The sequence below is a fragment of the Pteropus medius genome, unplaced genomic scaffold, assembly GCF_902729225.1.
Source record: "Pteropus medius unplaced genomic scaffold, Ma_sr-lr_union100, whole genome shotgun sequence".
Lineage (NCBI taxonomy): Eukaryota > Metazoa > Chordata > Mammalia > Chiroptera > Pteropodidae > Pteropus > Pteropus medius.
In genome coordinates this window covers 15,252,043-15,272,201 of record NW_024354499.1, presented here as the reverse complement: position 1 = coordinate 15,272,201, position 20,159 = coordinate 15,252,043, and the positions used below count along the sequence as shown (strand labels likewise).

The 20,159-nt window shown below is 44.7% G+C and overlaps 1 protein-coding gene across 4 annotated transcripts in view; it reads left to right on the top strand.

Moving 5' to 3' along the window:
- The window catches only part of REEP1 (receptor accessory protein 1), a 109,791-nt gene that overhangs the window by 76,420 nt on the left and 13,212 nt on the right, over positions 1–20,159 (top strand). For all 4 annotated transcript variants that reach the window (XM_039852373.1, XM_039852370.1, XM_039852371.1 and 1 more), the window contains exon 6: positions 17,076–17,253. In XM_039852373.1, coding sequence (XP_039708307.1) covers positions 17,076–17,253 — 178 coding nt within the window. The remainder of the gene's footprint in view (positions 1–17,075; positions 17,254–20,159) is intronic.

Below are 20,159 nucleotides of genomic sequence, written 5' to 3'. Positions count from 1 at the left end.
GACAGTCTGAAACTTGCTCAGGAATAACTGCTCTTTATTTCCCTCTAGTTGGACTAAAGTAGTGAGGAATGCCTGCTTCCTGCTGCATCTGGTTTCTGACGAGAAAAGTTTCTGCCCTTTGGGACCTCTACTTTTCCTCTCTAAATATAAATATCATGAGAGAGAAAACAAATCTTCTCTTCCAAAAATAATGCCCTCTATTTTTGAAACAGATGTGTACTTAAAAAGAAAAAGAAAGAGAAAAAGAAGTAAAATCCACTTTGGCTGAGGGGTTAATCAGCGGTCTCCATAGCAACAATGACTCATCACTGTGTCCAAATCTAGCTTTTGTATCCATACCACCTGGGAAGCTTTGTTTTTCATTTTTTAATAGATTCTCAGATGTGCTGAATCAGAATCTCAGGCAATTGGTCCTAAATCTGTATTTTAACAAGTTCCCCAGATGAGTTTTAAACAGTTCTGTGTGGGTCTGCCTGAGGCAGCATCCTGAACCGTAAGCGCACAGGTGATTAGGGTTAAAACGGTTCTTTCACATTCCTGGGATGTAGACTCAGTGCCTTAGAACTGTTAACCTTGAGAATGAGATTATCTCAGAATGTTGATTATCCCAGGGGAATAGTCAAAGCAATTTTGTGAAAAAAAGACATGCTGCCAAGTCACCCATGGCTAGGGTGACTATATAATGTAATGTCCAAACCATGACACATCTGAGAGTGAAAGAGGTGCTATAGTAATTATCCTGGGACAACAGGTATAAACTGGACCTGTCCTAAGAAAACCGAGTTTGATGGTCACGCTACTCATGGCTCCATTTTACATCTCTTGGATCCTTCTCTTGGACCCTGCCTGTCTCCTCCCAGGAAACACCCTCAACTCACAAGTCAGTTCTTTAAATATCTACTGTATTTAGCCAAGTGGATGCAAGAATGTGAAGTAACCAAAAGACACTCTTAGTTTGAACAAACTGAAAGGAGGCTTGGGATAGGGTGACTGAATAAGAAGGTCTCTCATCCTTTATCTTCTGCTTTTTTCCATCCTTCAATGGGTCCCTAAAAGGAAACTGGAGCTTACCAGGAAAAATAAAGGTCTTTTTGTTACTGATGCCCGGGGTTCTTGCAGTCTCTTAGGATGGAAGTCAAGAGAGATCACCAAATACCAAAGTAGATAAAAAGTTTTATTGAGCTTGTGCACAAGGAACCCAGTACCGTGAAAGGAAAGAGACAGGTGGTTGGCCAAGGGAGGCCTGGGCAGGATTTTATAAGGAGCTAGGCGGCTAGAGAACTATGTTTACATGTGTAAAGGTGAAAGTTTCCTGGCATCTGTGCAGTGTGGCTACACACGTCTTCATGTGTCACACGTCTTATCAGCATGTTAAGTCCCTCCCTCTAGGTGTGATGTGTGTGTGTGTGTGTGTGTGTGTGTGTGTGTGTAAGCAGATGGTGAATAAAGGGTACACAGTGGGTACCGCTGAGCCTGACTATGGCTTGTGGAGCCAAAGGGAAAATTTTCGGCTTTGTAACCGGATCCTTAAGGTTGTCACCCTGGGGTCTTTAATGTTGATTGGCCTCCCTAGGGCTGGTGTCCTTGGGGAGCTAATAAGTATTAGCAGCTGGCTCTTGCCTGTTCAACCTGACTGACTTGAGAACAGAAAGTTGCCTTCTTGTCTTATTTTGGCTATAGTTTTAGTTAATTCTTTTTTTTCCTTATAACTTTGAGACCTGAGCCTCTTTCCTAAGAAGAAGAAGAAAAGAATGTTTACAGGGTTTTTGCATCATCATGAAGTGTGAAGAAACTTTGTAAACCATAACATTGTACAATTATAAGTTGTTATTAATGTTAATATTGTTGTAAAACTGGAAAAGCTAAATCAAAAACTTTACATGTGAGAGATTTCTCCCCAGACTTGTTAACCCTCATCGCATACCCAGTTTTCTCCAAGGTCTAATCTTTGTCCCTGGGAAGTGTTGATGAACCTTTCAGTGAAAACTGCTCTGCCTTCTTCCTGGGGACACACTTCTTTAGCATCTTCTAAGTGTCTCTAGTCTCTTGGCTGCCTCCTTGACCGGATTTAGCTGTTTCCTAGCCAGTAATTCCACCCAGAGGGCAAACAGAGCCCCTTGTTAACACTAGAATTTGAAATCTCTCTCTTTCTAAAAACAATGCTCTAGAAATTTATTTATTAAGCAAAACACATTCTCACACTAAAGAGAAACCATAGTGAGAAAAACCAAGTTTCCGGGCCACTTGGTTCCCCTTGAAACTTGAACTACATATTAGGTCTCTTTTCCCTGCCCAAGTCTCAGACCTGATAAACCAAACTTGTTATTTATTTGTCTCATAACATGAAAAATAATGTTGCTTTCCTTCCCTTGGGGATCTTAACCCCAGAGCAGTTGCCGTGGTACCGATCCTGTTATTAAAGTCACCTGTTTAAGACAGCTGCTCTAAGTAAGGCTGGCATCCGTGAATTAGGAATTCTTCTTCCCCAGATTGTGTGTGGGTTTTCCTCCCTAGACTGTAGTTAGATTGTCCTGTTGGAGCTTCTGGAGGCGAGGGGCTATGATTCTTTTCCCTTTTACTTGCTTAAAAAAAAAACAAAACCGAAAACCAAACAGTGCTTACTTGTTTTGTGTTTTACACTCATAGCTACTTGTGAAACCTTGTTTATTGATCTGAAGAATAAACCTTTTTGATTCCTCCAATCCTGCTCTGTTCAATATGGTAACCACTTGCCACCTGTGGCTATTTAAATTTAAATTAGTTAAAATTAAGTAAATTTAAAATTCAGTTCCTTAGTCATACAAACCCCATTTCAAATCCTCAGTAGGCACCGTAGCTGGTGGCCAGCACAGATACAGAATTTCCATCCTCACTGAAGGTTCGAATGGGCAGCGGTGCCTCTGTGAAGCCTATCGGGTTTCTCCTTTGCCTATTTTCACTTCTTCGCCTGCAGTGCTCTGTCTTTGGCAAGGACCCTCGCTTACCCACTCAGCACTTTGGGGCCTCTGTATATGAAGTTTGCTGGGAAATAGGGAGATGGAAACCCAGCCCGTAGCATCACCCATGGCATAGCTTTTGTTTCCTTGCCTTCTCCCTGGTCTGGCCCTGCTTTCAGGCTGTGACCTGCACTTTTCTAACTTGCCAGCCAATACTCAGGCACTTGGCCTACAATTATGGTTGGCAGCCACTAGACTATAATGAAGCCTTGGTTATATAACCTGAGCATCTGAACAGTTAGGTCCACAGAGAGATAAATTATAGTGTTTTCCCATTTATTTTTTTGTATTTCTACTCAATTTTGCTTTAAAAATAAACTCTATGCAACAGTTCAGCATAGTTAAAAATAAAAAGTTAAAAATAGTTAAAAATAAAAAAATCCTGTCCCTCTTCTCTATCACTGCTGTATCTAAACCCCTTGCTTGAATAAAATACTGCTTTCAAACCACCATGGAACTTTATTTTTGAAAACAGAAGCTCATTCTGGGAAGTTCATAAGCCTAGTGATTTGGGGCTTCTGACCAGACTGGAATCGTTTGTCCTTGACTTGGTTTTCTTTCTAGCAAAAAACTACCTGTTTACAGTTAATCAGAGGGCAAGTATTGATTTTCTTTTAATAAAACCTCCCTGTATCAGCTCCTGCTTAGAAGGTATTTTCAAGGAAGGAGAAGACTGCTGTCCCCTCCAGGTCCCTGTGTCTCACTTCTCTGGCTTCACACCCTCCTGTCTGCTGAATTCAAGTGACCAAGGACTCCAAGAAGCTTGAGCTTGTCTCTTCATCCCTCAGAGGAACATTTCTTAGCCATTGAACTAGCTTACATCAAGTTAGCCTTCATCTATTTTAGCCGAAGACTGTGTGACATAAAATTAATATTTAGAATTTGCCACGGCAACTGGTTTTAAACACCAAGATTATCTAAACTGTTATGGAAAACCTGCTGAAAGAGTTTGGAAGTATTCCCTATCCTCTAGCCTCCCAAACGAATGCGCTTACACCCAGCTTAGCTTTCCAAAAAACGTTGACGTGGAACCTAAAAGCAAGACTTCAGAGGAGTGCTGTTCTTCCACACTTGCTTAGCCATCCAGTACCCCGTCATTCTGGATTCTTTTTCCCTAAACGTTTCTACTAGGAATGTTACCTTGCCTCACTCTGCTGGGCAGATGGGTAAGTGGATTAAAACAAACAAAGGCCCAGCATCATAAGTAGCTGAAGAGGGAGGGTTGGAACTCACACACAGTTGCTGGTCTGACGTTTCTTGCCCCCTCTCTATTCCATGTTTACCCGTGGAGATTATATATAGCATCGAGGGTCCAAGTGGAAAGAGAGAAGCCTGCGTGACCTCAGAAAATAGCCTGGTTAAACCTAGGAGGTCTGAGAAAGCATTTTTAGGATTACGTGTAACGGGGAAGTTCTGTTTCTTGGCTGTGATGATTAGGCAACTTCTGAGTCGCTTCCTCCTTCCTGACTGTTCTCTCATGCTTGGTCCCTTCCTCTTCCCCTCACTCCCTGTTGTTGGGTAGGATTTCTCCACCTTGCTCTCCTCTCCCTCCCAGGGCCATCTCATCTTTTTCCTCACCTTCAGCTGTCTGTCACCTGATGCACCAGCTTCCCAGACTGGCTTCTCTGCCTGGTGTTATGGCCCGAATGATTTTGAGACCCACGGAGCCAACTGAGATTAATTATGAGCCTTTATTAGCTGGCCGGCGACTGACTCTCTACCATGCAGGATTAGAGGAGATCAGCCCCGAACTTCCCGAGAGGGGCAGCTTATAAGGTCTCCTATTACATTTTTGAATGACTAGGTCACAAGAAGCAGATGTTAGTCGTTAACCTTTTGTACACAGATAAAGGTATCCAGGGGAACTCTCAGCTCAAACAAGGCCTAATAGACAATTTTATCATCTTCACCTTGGAATGTTGTGCTTCTCCCTGGGGCTGGCGCCTGGAGATATCACCTCCCTGTAACTGAGTAACTGCTCTCCCTAGGGGCCGGCACCTGGAGATACTGCCTCCCTGAAACTGGAGAATTTCCACTTTTACACTGGGTCTCAGGTCCAGCATTTTGGCTTTTCTACCGAATGTCTCCTCCCCAACCTCCCACCATCTCCTTGGTGCCTTTACTCAACATTTCCCTGACCCCCAAATCTGTCCCTTCTGTGTGTCCCATCTTTTTTTAATATATAATTTACTTTTCAATTAGAGTTGGCATACAATATTATACTAGTTTCAGGTGTATAACATAGTGATTAGACATTTATTATAACTTATGAAGTGATCACCCCAATAAATCTAGTACCCATCTGTCACCATACATGGTTATTATAACATTATCGATTATGTTCCCTGGCTGTACTTTACATCCCCATGACTATTTTGTAACTACCAATTTGTACTTTAAATCCCTTCATTTTTTTCACCCAGCCCCCAATCCCCTCCCATCTGACAACCATCAAAATGTTCTCTGTATCTACAAGTTTGTTTCTGTTTTGTTTGTTTGTTTATTTTGTTCTTTAGATTTCACACATAAGTGAAATCATATGCCATTTGTCTTTCTCTGTCTGACTTGCTCTACTTCTCTAGGTCCACCTATGTTGGTGAAGATGGCAAGATTTCCTTCTTACTTATGGCTGAGTAATATTCCATTATGTATATGTACCACCTCTTCTTTATCCATTCATCCATTGATGGACACTCAGGTAGCCTCCATATCTTGGCTATTGTAAATGATGCTGCAATGAACATATGGATTCATATGTTCCTTTGAAGTAATGTTTTGTGTTTCTTCAGATAAATAACCAGAAGCGGTATTACTGGGTCCTTCTTTGTCTCTTGCTATAGCCTTTGTTTTAAAGTTTATTTTATCTGGTGTAAATATTACTACTCCAGCTTTTTTTTTTTCATTCCATTATGAAATACCTTTGCGATATTGCTTTTTCAACTGTGCCACCATTCCGACTTCTTCCTTTGAAACTACTGTTGCTTTTCTTTTCAAGCTCTGATTCTCTGTGTGTCTTTTGATCTAAAGTGAGTCTCTTATAGACAGCATATGTAGGGGTCTCTTTTTCTTATTCATTCGGCCACCCTGTCTTTTGATTGGAGCATTTAATTCATTTACATTTAAAGTAATTGTTGCTAGATATGTAGTTATTGCCATTTTACTATTAGTATTTTTATTATTTTTTCTTCTTTTTCTTAAAGACATCCCTCCAACATTTCCTGTAATACTGCCTTGGCGATGATGAACTTCTTTAGCTTCTATTTGTCTGGAAAACTTTTTATCTGTCCTTCGATTCTAAATGATAGCTCTGATGGGCGGAGTAATCTTGGTTGTAGGTCCTTGCTTTTCATCACTTTGACTATTTCCTGTCATTCCCTTCTGACTTGCAAAATTTCTGTTGAGAAATCAGCTGAGTGTCTTATGGGAGTACCTTTATAAGTAACTAACAGCTTTTCTCTTGCTGCTTTTAAGAGTCTCTTTGTCTTTAACCTTTGGCATTTTAATTATAATGTGTCTTGGTGTGGGCCTCTTTGGGTTCATCTTGTTTGGGACTCTCTGTACTTCTTGGACTTGTATGTCTATTTCTTTCACCAGGTTAGGGGAGTTTTCCATCATTATTCCTTCAACTAGGTTCTAAATCTCTTGTTCTCTCTCTTCTGGTACCTCTGTGTTGCAAATGTTGAGATGCTTAATGTTGTTCCAGAGGCTCCTTACAGAGCAAGATTTGCTTTTTTTTTTTTCTTTCCCCCTCTTTATCACCCACCACTTCCACCCCTGACCTATGGATGTTGCTGTTTCCCCTTAAGAACTGGATCTCTGAAGGTGGAGCATCTCCTCCCACACACTCGCGGCGTGCCTCCAGTGCCCCGGGGCCTGGCGCCCCTGGGGCCAGGTATCCCCAGCGCACTTGGGGGTCCTGGCACACACGGGGCCTGGCGCACCCAGGGTATGGTTCGCTCCACCTGGGGTGCAAACCCAGGTCCTTCTGCATGTAAAGCAGATGTGCTAACCACTACACTATGGAGCCAGCCTGCAGATTTGCTTTAACAGGGCCCTGGTGCCTGCCCAGTCTGCCCTGGTGCCTGCCCATCTGGGTGTGTTGCCCTGGAATGCGGTAGGTGGTGCTCCAGCTCTGTCCAAGCTGGCCACTGGGTGTGCCATTCCTGGGGCCTCCTGGGAGGGGCTCTACCACAGACTAAATACAGCTGCAGCCCGTGACCTACCCAGGGCCACCTGACATGAGCCAATCCTCAGATGGCTGCCACCTGCACTGGGCTTGGAGGTGCTTTGAGAAGCCAAGCCAGGAACCAAAGCCGGCTGCTGCGAGTGCTGAGCTTGGGGTTGATCAGCAAGAGGTACAGGGCATGCTGCTTGTTAGGTTTTGCAGAGCTTTGAGAGATGTTAAGAAAATCCACAGCATGAGTAAAGACAGGCCGTTTGTATGGAAAAGCCTATGGAAGCAGCTTGGATGGGACCACAAGTTGGGTGAGGTGAGATCTCAGGGAATCTCCAGGGCGGGGTGACCCTTGTTAGCTGGGTTGATGGAGATCCAGATATGGTGGCTACCTGTTTCTGCATGCCAGGATGGGGGAAGGCTCACCAAAAAACACAATAGATTCTACCAGCACTTCTGTCTGGGAGAAAGCTGCCCCTCCAGTCCTCACTCTGAAGCCAGATAATTCTCTTCCTCTTCATGTGTCCCTGGCACCTTTTGAGCTGCTGCCCCAGAGCTGGAGCTCAGAGTGAGTGAGTCTGTCAGCGAGCAGGTCCATGTGCAGGCTCTTTAAGAGTAATACTTAGTACTCCAGCAGCCTTCTATCTCACTCAGCTAGAACCTCCAGCGGTTTCCACAGCTAAAAGTTGTGGGGACTTCTCTTCCCAGCACTGGAACCCTGGGCTGAGGTGCCCAGTATGGCGGTGAGACCCCTTGCTCCTCCAGGGGGACCTTCATAGCCAAGATATCCTTCCTGATTTTTAACTGCCATATGCCGGTGTGGGACTAGCTTGTTCTACTGGTAGCTCCTCCTACCAGTCTCAACGTGGTTTTTCCTTGTCCTTAGTTGTAGGACTTTCATTCAGCTAGACTTCAGGTGATTCTCAGTGATGATTGTTCTGTAGTTTAGTTGTAATTTTGATATTGTCACAAGAGGAAGCAAGGACAGAGTTTACCTATTCTGCCATCTTGAATAGAAATCATGTCCTATTTTTCTAGTAATTAATATTATCTTCTCAGGCCTCTGGGCTCTAAATCTCTGTCATCTGTGATGCTCCTTCTTCCTCCCACTTACTCTTCAAGTTCTGCCCATTTTTGACATCCATTCCCTCCCTCCAGGGTTCTTCTCACCCTCCCTTCTAGCTTAGACTATTACAGTAGCTACCCAAGTGGTCGACTGCTCCACTCCCTTTCCATCTGAGTCCTGTGCAGTCACCCTCATCTCAGTCTTCCTGTCTCTTAACTTTTCAGTTCTTCTTGTACTGCACTCACAAAACCTCCTTTTGTGCTATTCTAGAAATAATAACTCTATGTACTATTTCTAGGATTTTCTCTTTCCTGCTCATGTTGGTCCTTAATCTGCCCCTGTTTCTGCCTGTTTGAAATTCTGTTCACCCTTCTAGGTCACCTGCTTCCACTTCTACAAAACCTTCTCTGATTTAGGTGGAATTGCTCTCTTGTACTCTGTATCTCCATCTTATCTGCATCCCCAGTAGGTTCTCTTTAAATGTCAAAGGAATGAAGGACTGTTGTACATATTTTTAGCTGTCCTTGCCAATAGAGCAATGCTTAGCATCAAGTGGCTTTGGAGATAAGTAGGTTGGGGTTAAAAATCACAGCTGCCCCACTTATTGGTGCATCTCTGTGAGCCTCAGCTTCTTCACCTACAAAATGTGCATGATAATTGTGTCTGTCACAAAACAGTTATGAGGTGTATATAAAGACTCTACGATGTACACAAAGATTTAACAGCATGTAGAGCTCATACTAAATGCTTTATAAAGGTTACTTGTTATTCACTTCTACTCAGGTCAGTTTGATTTCTAAAGTTGATCATGGTCTTCTCTTCACTGTTAGACAGAATAAAAGAAACAAGTCAGATGCTGCCATTGGGAAGGTATTTACAATTCAGACTCTTCTGGAGAAGAGGCTCAGTTTCCCACTTATGTAGATCTAGGCTCTCTTTTCTTGTTTCCATCGGCCCTGCCTGTGCTGTGTCTCCCTGGGCAAGCCACTCTCCTGCCCTGGGCTTCAGGTCCTCCTGGCTCTGGGCTGGACTTTCTATACAGTTGCTTCTTCCTCCTCTTCAACTTCGAAGTGAGTGGGTCCCTGTAGGGCAACTTACAACACATGAGCACTTGCCCTCCTTCCCTTCAAGAGAGACAGTCAATTGCTAGGGTGGGAAAGAACCTTAGATGGCATCTTCTGTAACCCCTTGCTTCACAGAGGAGAACACTGAGGCCCAATGTTGAATCGCTCACCCAAGGTCACACAGCTGTTAGTTGCCAAGCTGGAGTCAGAGTGACACTTTTTAGTTTCCAGTCCAGCATTCCTTGCTTGCATCACTTCAAGTCCCACTGCCCTCCACACACATTGGACTTACAACTTATGACCATTTTCCACTTGGATTGTGCCACCAGACCCTGAGGACCTGTGGCTGAGCGCCTGAGAGATGATGGTCTGCTACTGAGAATGTTAGAGTCAGTCAGAGCCCTGGATAATTTTAAGGCTGACTGCCTACCATTCTGACCATTTTATATCAAACACCTCTAGGAGTTAAGTAGGTGCATCAGTATGTAAAAGCCAGCCAGCAAATGCTGCCAAGGCAGGCTCCTTCTTTGCTTTGAGGCAAGGCTGGGGCGACACTTAAATGCAGGAGACAGTACATACTAGGTAAATGAATTTGCATCACATGTCCATGTTACCATGATGTAGTTTCTTTAAAGCTTTATCACTTATAATAATGTGGGCACATTTGTAAATGTGAGTATAACCATAGCTTAACTTTTCACTAACAGCTGAACAAATTTGTCTTGAGGATGACCCCCTTAGTCCCTTCTCATTCACTGTCCCTTTCTAACAGGCTTCTTGTGTCACCTTACCCTATAAGGAAGAAAGATCTGCTAGCACATTAACCTCCCCTCAGGGCCTTCATCTGTCTAAGGAGGAAGCGTGGAGCCAGGCAGAGCTTCCTGCTGAGACGATTCGTCTCAATGTTGGACTTCTACATGCAAGGAGAGGGACAGCCACCATGTGTAGAGAGTCTTTCCTAACCCCAAAATTCAATCACATGGATGCTGGCCTGACTCAGATGACCAGGTCCTGGTCTGGTTTATAGGGACTTGACTCATCTATGCCCTATCATCATTCAACAGCCCTGTCTCTTGAATCACTTGCTGCTCACCACTTCAGCAGCTTTCTTTTGGCACTTGAAGCCCAGCCTGTTCCAAACCAGAAGAACCAAACAAGCCTTCCTTTGATGGTTAACATTTATTTTTGCATTCTGTCTCCTATTAAGGGCACTTCCAGAAGGGAGGCTAGGAAATACAGTCTTTGTTTCAGGCATCCATGTGCCCAGCTGCAACCTGAGGAAGTAGGGGAGAGCAGGTATCAGGCCAGTTCTCAGTGTGTGACACAGAGTATATCCAGGATGTTCTCATTATTCTAAAATCTTGCTTTCTTCACATTGTTCACTACTCAAAACCCTCAGGGGAGCTCACATTGAAGTCCACATGTAGACAGCCCAACTATACATTTTCCAGGCTTATCTCCTGTTATTCACCAGCACCAGACTGGTTCCGTTCCAGTTTCCCAAAGTTTTCTCCTCTCACACGCTAGCCCAAATCACTCACCAGCCTCAGTATTTTCTCTTTCTTTTTGGTGACGCAATCCTGGCCTCACTCAAGTTTGACCTCTTATACGATGCTTCCCTCTGGTGTTTCAGCCAACAGTGCTGTCTCTCTCCTTCCCTTGAACTTCTGTCACACACTTTGTCATCTTTGTCATTTGCCACCTTGTACTCATTTGTGTCTTGATGTCCCAGCCAGACTGTGAGCTCCTTGGGAGCAGGAACCATATCATGTTTCTTCATCTTTGTTCTCCTGATGGGCTTCACACAGAGCTTTGTAAACATCAGCGTTTGTTGTGAATGCCTGCGTGAATGAATGAATGAATGAATGAAGAAATGTGTAAGTAACTGAGTGTAGGAGGTGAGGGCAGCATGGCTCCCTTCAGCCCCATTTTGTAGGCTTGGTGCCCATGCCTTTTTTTTCTTTTCCCCTTTATCAGGTGGCTCAACTCTTTCATTTTATCTTCTCTTTGGACCTCAGAGAAGGGCAGGTAACCCCGTTGAGAGGTGTGACTAACTCCAAACTGATCCGGTGGGGCAGGAGAGCCAGCAGCCTCCTCCACCCACCAGCGCATGGTCTGGATCAGAGCCAGGTGCCTCTCCCCCTAACACTGTGTGTGTGTGCATGTGTGTTAATCCAAGAGCCAGGTCCCATGTCAGCGTCCTTCCAGAACCTCTTATTGTATTAATTTGGTAGCATCTAATGTGATTAATTTATATGGGTATTTTCTTTATTTGTTTGATGCCTGAAAAATGAATTCAATTTGATGATTGATGCTATAGTAGGGAGAAATCCTTCTTTGTTTGTTAATCCAATTTAATGTCACAAACAAGGCCCCTCTTCTTCATCCAGCATGTTGTGAGGATCTTGCTTGGTGCTGATTTGTAGCATGTGAAGCTGTAGAGGTAACTCTGTCAGTGAGGTGGCTCACCAGAAGGAAGTACTAACTCTTTTTGAATTACCAGTGGGAAATGTGGCTGTGCTGGTGGTTTTGTGGTCAATCTCTTGACACACTAAAACTTTTTGTCTTTATTTTCATTGTCATCAGTCTCTGGGATTAGATATGTGTGAGATATGATGGGCTAACATCCGTGCTCTGCTGCAGCCTTCCCCTGTGACTTGGTGTGTCCCTCTGGAAAAGAGGTCTTCATCAAGGGCTTACAACCAAGCTTAGCTGCTGTGTTGAATCAGGGCTCTATGGGCCATCATGGCAGGCGTTCTATTAGTGATAAATTGTTTGACTTGGAATACCAGGTTATTAAAGGTCTGGTTTTTCCAGAACATACCTCTCTCCCCTGACTAAGAAAACATCAAAACATGCAGAATTTGGTGTATGTTAGATACATGGCTTTCTTATTCCTTACAAACTGGGGGAAGAGTTAGAAATTAAAGATCTCAGATTAATAGAAAATTCAGTGACATGATTTACCTCTTGGTTGAAATTCAATTTTCTAAGAGTTTTAGCTAGGAAAAAAGATTAAGATAATCAGCAATATCATTGCCCCTGCCCCCAAAATACTTCCGTGGAATTTCTGCCGTTCTGTGCAGCACAACTTAGAGAACCATTGGGCCACATGATGCTGTTTTGCCTAGAAAGCAGCAAGTTGCATCTGTTAAAGCAAATAGCATATAAACAAGCAATCCCAACAAAACTGGATAGACAATGCTTGTAACAATGAGGGGGAGAAGAGCTCAAGAGTCTGACAGAATTCCAGTCCTACGATGCTAGGCCGTGAATAGCTTCTTTTGGGGAGGAGGAGCAGGGATGGTGAAGACAGGGCTGACATGTGCTGTGACAGCCCCAGAGGCAGGTGCTCAGATGTACCTGAAGTAGGCTGTCCTTAGTTCATGAAGTGACCCTAGAATTCTTAGGTTTGCTATGGCTCATATTCTAAACTCAGTGCTGACTGGGGAAGAAATTGATACAAGACATTTAAAAAACATACATGCATGCTGTAACTTATTCACCCTTCATCAGAGTTACGTTGGGAGGCCCAACATTTATTTTAGAGATTTTCAAAGCATACTAGAAACTTTTATTTAGAATTGCAATCAGAGCCAGATAATGAACTATAGAAGAGGGTCATACATTCTTGAACTCAGAATTTTCCAGTTGGTAGGGAACTTGTTCAATGCTTTAATTTCCGAATGAAATTGCAAGGCTGGGAAAGACCAAGTTGACTTGGTCAAGGCCTCCAGGAGGAGAGGCCCCTAGGCTCTCAAGGCTGGAGGGCAATACACTGCAGTTTCTGAAAATGCCACTTCTTCCTTCTCAGTTCTGTTTTTTTGTTTTGTTTTTATTTTTAATAGTTTCATGTCTTTGGCAAGGAGGTCTAGATGGCATTTCTCAGCATCATACAAGCCTTATATTTACAAAATAAGGACCACATGGTGATCATGGGAGAGTACTGTGGGCGTTGCTAACAATGAAATTGTAATGATTTCTTAAGTAAATGATTTCTTCATGGTAAAAAATTCTGAAAATACAGAAGAAAGTATATAGTGAAGACTTAGTCTCACTCCCACTGGCATGGTTGTTTAAAAAAAAAACCCTGTAGGCTTTCAGTAGGACTTTCACTAATGCCTCCATTTGGCCATAAACACAGTATAACTTGAACCCCCATCTCCCTAGCAGACAAAACTTCAAAGACTCATTTGGGTGGAATGAAGTGGCAGCTCTGAGTGGTAACAGATACTAAGAGAGATACTTTTCTTTCCACCTGGTTTCCATCTTCACTCAACCAAGTCAAGGCCAGGTCAAATGCTGCCTTCTCTGGATGCCTTGCCCCTCAGATGTGTGTCCTCTGTCCCATGCGCCCTACGGACCTGTGGCATCTTTCATACATTCTTTGTTGAAAAGCCTAACTCTCTGTTCAGTAGGATGCTCCTTCAGGTCTGGGACCCTGGCTGATGCATTTGGGTGAGGGTGGGGGTCTCCTGCTGCTGTACTTTACTTGGTCTTGCTCAATAAATGGTCATATGTTCATTCATTCAACTCCTTGACCCCTAATGTGTATCAAGTAAAGTGGTGGATGCCAAGGCTGCAATAGTAAGTAAAAAATCTAGAGGAGAAGGCATACCAACAGACAACGCCAATAATTAAATATAATTATATGGAGTACAGCAAGTAAGTACAGACTGCGCTGAGAGCATATGACGGGGACCTGAGAAGGTTAGAGAAAGCTTCTCTGAGTAGTGCAACCATATTGTTTTGAATCTAAAGTGCTGTGGTTTCTAAGGCACGTCATTATCTTATGTACCACTAAGGAAGAAAATATTGCCAATTAAATTAGAACATAATGCTTTTTCACTTAGAATTTTTACTTCTACTTATTAAAAAGACTCAGACTTGTTTAGACATAGATTTGTGTGTGTGTGTAACTTTTGTATATACATTGAGAGGAACATAGAAGCACAATACATTTATTGAGGTCTTCCTAACCTCACTTCATTTTCAGAGTCTGACTTTTAACTCAGCTCACCCGTATCCATTTATGACAATGCCATATCACTCTCTGTGCCTTCCAGAGCATTGGTGATGCAGAGCTATTGTCTCTGAGATCTCAATGCTGCTGATACCCATTCTGTCCGTTTGGATGCTGCCCCATTCTTGATCTTACCAGAAGGTGTCAGTGGACTATGTCTTAGACAACGTGTACTTATATTTCTTCTTCAAGTGGTTCTTAAATGGTCTGTTAATTGAACACTCAGGGGCTTCAGTTGTCTCGTCATGCCACAGAGAATAACAACCATGTGCACTCATGTATAGGCAATGACAGCAATGTCAAGGCAATAGCAATTATAATTTCAGAGATGAAAAATATATGTCATTTATAAGATGTCTAGAAGTAAGTGGGGGCCATCAATATTCTAGTGACTTAGTGATGTCAGGACTCTGGGTGGATGTTTCTGTGTGTCTCCTAGTTACAAGATGGCAGTTCTACCACACTCAAATGCAGAAAGCAGCGGGGCAGAGCCAGGCCTTTCTTCTCCTGCATATCAGGAAGAGAAAATACCTTCCCCAGAAGTCTCCTAGCAGATTCCCCCTCACCTCCCATTGGCCAGAACTGCATCACATAGCTGTCATAGTTATTAGGGAGGTTGGGGGATCTGTTTTTTCTCAACATTTCAAGAATGGAGTTGGAATGATTTTTGGATGATTAATCACATCTCAGCCTTTTGGCGAAGATCAAGTGGTCAACTAACAGTATAGTCCACTGTGGTCAAATATGTTTGGGATATACTAAGTTAACCCAAAATACTGTAGAATTTCTCAAAGCTTTTTATATGGCAGTGTGGCTCACTGAATTATGGAAAATCTGGTATCAAGCTTTTCCAAACTTAGAGAATCCAAATTTATTTTTCTAAAATAGAAAACCCAATTTTGTAAAATGCCAATGAACAACTCTTGGTTGTTTCCAGAATAACAAAATGAAAGTTTTCTAGAGCAGAGGTGAAGTGGGAGGGTTTGCGGAGAGTGAATGGAAATGGGGTTTTGAGTAGAGACAGAGCAGGGCTGAGAGGTTTACAAATGAGACAGTTTGATTTTAAACATCTCAGATTCTTTTAACAGATACAGCTCATTCGTTTTTAAGAGACTTGTATCCATGCTTCCGTGGTTTACTCTGAGACGGGACTAGGTTGATACCGAGCTATTATTATCTCCTCTGTCCTTACTTCTGCCACTTCCAGTCTTCATGATGTTACTGATATCGGAGCTAGGTTGGTTAGTTTCTGGGAGTGGAATTGAGGGCTTTGCTAAAATTGACATGTATGATGCCTGCTGTCCCTACCTCTCAGACACCTTGCTGAGCATTTGCAAGATCTGGCAGACACATTGATGCAGTTAGTTCCAGATCATTGATTTGAGCTTGAAATCTTGAAGCCCCTCCTTGTCATTTGGCAGGAGTGATCTTTCTATATTTTTATTTCAACAGCAACTTGTGTGTCTTAGGCAGCAGCAGCAGCTAACATCCTAATAGTTGACATTTTTCGAACTCTTAATATGCATTGGGCTTTGTAATTGATATCTGTTATGGGCATCATATCACTTGACCCTTACCACCATCCTGCTATGTGGATGCTCTTCTGCAGATGAGAGTAGTGAAGTAGAGAGAGGGTCAAGTCACATGTCCTTTAGCCCTCTAGGACCATTCTTTCCTCCTTATGCAAATAAAGTGCCCCTTTCCCATCCCCCACCATTTCCATGTACCTGTGAAAAGTCTGATGCCCTCTGGTATTTCTGAAGATGCTCAGGGTTTATTTATTTGCCTGGTGGTTACTTGCCTGTCACTTTTTGCTCAAATCTCAACTCATTTTGCAACAACCCCAGTCTCCTACCAGCCCCTGCCCCTTCTCAGGTTTCCTTCTCCCTCCAAAACAGTCCTCTGTCTGCCACCCCTGAGGCACACTAAAGCACTGCCACTGTCCCTGGGCCTTCATGATGATCCTTTTCACTCTGACACAGATTCTCTCATCCCGACAGCGAGGACCTTCCCTTTCAGAACTGTAATGGATTGATCTTGCTTCCTAAACAAAAGAAGAATTTTCCCCTGAGATGAATTCTGTGGCTTTCTCAGAATATAAAACGGTTACAGTCAGCAAGGTTTTTTTAAAAAATATATTTTCCTTCCTGATTCATTCCCTTTGGGTATTTTATGAAGTTCAAATGCAACAGTAGGAGTAAATGTGCCCCATAAACAGTGACATGAGCAGATAAAAGAAATTGCTGTTGTCATGCATTTAGTAATACTGTCTGTATTTCATTTCCTTTGAAAAGAGTAAGGACTGAGCATAGATTTTGATTTTCTGACCAGATTTTTGTGTACTAGAAACTGAGAAAAATGTAGCTATATAGGGATTTTTATTTATGTAAAGCCATAGAAGCAGCAGACAGCCCCTAGAGAGCAGGAACTACAGGCAGCGATCATGTCGTTGGCCCTGGGTCTGAGGCTCTAGCTCATCATCTAGAGGCACCTGAAAGGGAGGAAGGAGCCTGGAGCCAGGGAGCAATTGTTGAGCTCCACAGAAGGCCATGGAATATTCTAGACTTTGACCCTCAGTGTTTCCAGCAAGTACCCTGGGCACCTGCCCCTCTGCGGAATCCTTCCAGGTCTTGATTTTTACCTCGCTGACTGTCAGAGCTCCCTGTTGGCCTTTGCAGTGTCTGCCTCCCACTACTACCCATGGCCTGTGGGTCAGGCCTCTGACGTGTGCCCCCTCCTGTGTCATATCCAGGGACAGGGTGCCTTATCGGAGAGACTCCGGAGCTTCAGCATGCAGGACCTCACCACCATTAGGGGAGACGGTGCCCCTGCTCCCTCGGGCCCCCCACCGCCGGGGTCTGGGCGGGCCAGCGGCAAACATGGCCAGCCTAAGATGTCCAGGAGTGCTTCTGAAAGTGCTGGCAGCTCAGGTAGGTGTCATTTTACTTCCTTTCTTTTCTACCTCGTAGGCTTCACTTTCACTTAGAGAGGCCCAGTCCACCATGTGGCATATAACCTGGCCCTTGCCCTATGGACTTGCCACCAACACAGACATTCATCAAACCATGTCAGTCCAGCCAAGTAGCAGAGCACTACTCAGACCAGGGCAGGAAGGTGGGCTGAGGACTCTGACTGGGGGGAAGGTTCGGTCATTTGCACCAAAGGGTCCCACTTCCTCCATCTGATTGCTTCGGGGGTTGAGGGGGGCATCGAGTGGTAGGATCTGGACCAAACCTAGGGGCAACAAGCACAGATGGACTGGGCCAAGGCATCTTTCTCAGTTCTTTTCCTCTCTGACCCCTCAATCCTAGGAGAGCTTACCTGTCTTGAACACTTGGACTGCCCCTCCCACCTACCCAAGGCTTATAGCTCTTGTGGTCCTTTTTCTCTGCACGATTATTTCCTAACGCCTCTCTCACTCTACCCTTTCCTCCCATTCCTGAGCCTCCACTTACCATGCACGCCTCAGCCCCCATATGCCCAGGGCCACACAAGCTCTGAGGTCTAATTCCTTTGGAGGCTAGGGCCTTACAGAAGCCATATATCTACCTCTGCTTATCACACTCCTGGCATGAGGGTGCCTATATTGGGATTGACCTGGGGATCTTGTTAAACATGCAGAGTCCTAGGACCATTCCCAGAGATACGTTAATTCTGGGGTAAGACCTAGAAGTGTGATGATGTTGAGATGCGTTTGGGACTCATGCCATCTGATCATCATTGGGTTTTAGGCTTGTGGAAGTTAAGGGCATGGATTAGGGGCTAGGGAGCTGGGCAGGGACTCACAGTTTCTCAGACCATTCCTTGGGACTATATGGGGACCTTGGCTTTCAGGAGCTGAGTACTACTACTGCCAGCAAAGGGTTCGTGGTGAAGGGGGTACGAGGTGCGAGGGACGGTTCGGGATTGCCACCTCTGCTTCTCACCCTTGATAAGAAATCCAGCCTCAGGGTGGGAATTGGGCACCTTTTCTATAATCTGTGGCTATGATGTGTGCCTGGTGGCTGCCTTGCCATTACAAACAGGGACATCCAGGCCATCTGAACCTTGACTGTGTGCTCCTAGTTGCAGCCTGCGGGGGGCACCTTGGCCCCTAGCCCCAGAGACCTCACTTGTCTTTTGGAGGTTTTAGCCATGGGTGGGAAAGAAGGAGCCCTATAGCTGCCCTGAGAATGATAACTCATGCTCCCCTCCAGGGAAAGTCGAACCCTCACAGCCAGTCCTGGTGTTTATCGGTTTCTTCCTCGGTAAAGGAACCTCCTTTATCAAGCCCCAGATTTGAAGATTGTGGCTTTTCTGTTGGAAAGGAGATGTTTTAACCCTGGCACACTTGGGGAGGTCAGGGCCTGGCCATGGTGGTGGAGGTGTCCACCTCAGGGAGAGGTTATCTTCTGGGGAACCCACCCCAGAAGAACTAAGGTTGGAATCCCGAAAGTCCAGACAGGGGGACCTCAGATATCACTCAGTCTAACCCTCTAATTTTACCAATAAAGAGACGAAGGCCCAGAAACGAGAATTTTCACCAGGGTCACCCACTGGTGGTGGTCTCCGTAGCTTCCTGACTCCTGGATCAGTGCCCTCTGTTTACTCACTCATCGACCATCCAGGTTTCCTTGAGCAATCTACAGTTTTGACCTACTAGGCACTACCCCAGAAACAGGGATGTGAAATGGAATCAGGTGTTTCCACCCTTGGTCAACTCACTGGCTACTGAGCCTCAAAGGCAAGCTGTCACTTGGAAGAAAGAAGGGCCCCAGTTCTGTGAGGCCCAGAAGACAGAGCAAGAATCAATGGGATAAAGTTCCAAGGGGAACCGCTTACTGGCTGTGTGACCTGGACAAGGCGTTTATTCCCTCATCGATGCATGAGGAATGATAATTCCCATCTGTGGGGTTGTTATGAGGATTCAATGAAATAATCCCTGTAAAAGGGCTTAGGATCATGCCTGGCACCCTGTGTAGTAGTTGCCATTATTGTTCTTGTTGTTGTTATTTAACTCACCTACAAAAGCACTTTTTAATGTGAAAGTGTCCAGGAGAGAAATGAGCCACCTTGTGAGGTAGCGAGATCTCTGACATTGGAAGGGCCCAAAGCAAAGTTGAATGATCAACTGAGGCTCTAGGGAGAGATTCCTGCTTTGGCTGGGAAGTAGACCTAGGTGACCCGTAGTCCCTTTCCCTCTAAGATTGTATGTCGTCATTATAGAGGTGAACCAAGTAAAGGAAGCAGGCTCAGATAGGTTGTGCCGAGGCCGTACAGGACAAGCATCCAGGCCTCCTTCGTGGATTATTTAGGTCAGCCTCAGAATTGTGAAAGTGAGAAAACTGGTGGAATCTAAAAGTTGATGGGAGGTGTCCCCTGGACTTTGAACATCTTCCCAGACCAGCACCAGGTAGAAAAAAGTTTAGGATGATTTGTGTTGGTATTGGCCCTACCACCCTCCATTAGCAGCACTGTCCTCTGCCACGCCCCAGGGAGGCAGTGGGGAGTGCTCTGGCCCTAGGCCAAGCAGGTGGAGTTCATGGAGAACCAGAGAACCCGCTGTGCTGCCACGTGACCCAGCTCTCCTCACTGCTCACCCTAGGCACCTGTGGTTTCAGGGGGCAGAAAAGGGAGGTGCTGACCGAGCAAGGAGGACAGGGGCCATGTGTCCCTCATCCCAGCTGTTCTGGGGCCTAAAATTATCTCAGAAAGACAGGTGAAAGATGGCCCAGAGCCTGAGCATGGGGCAAAAGCACCCAGATCAGAGGCTCCAGGGCAGTCATAACCCCTGAGTTGAGGGGTGGGGTGCTGGAAGGAGGTCTGGCAACGGAGGCACAGCCACACAGGGCTGGCG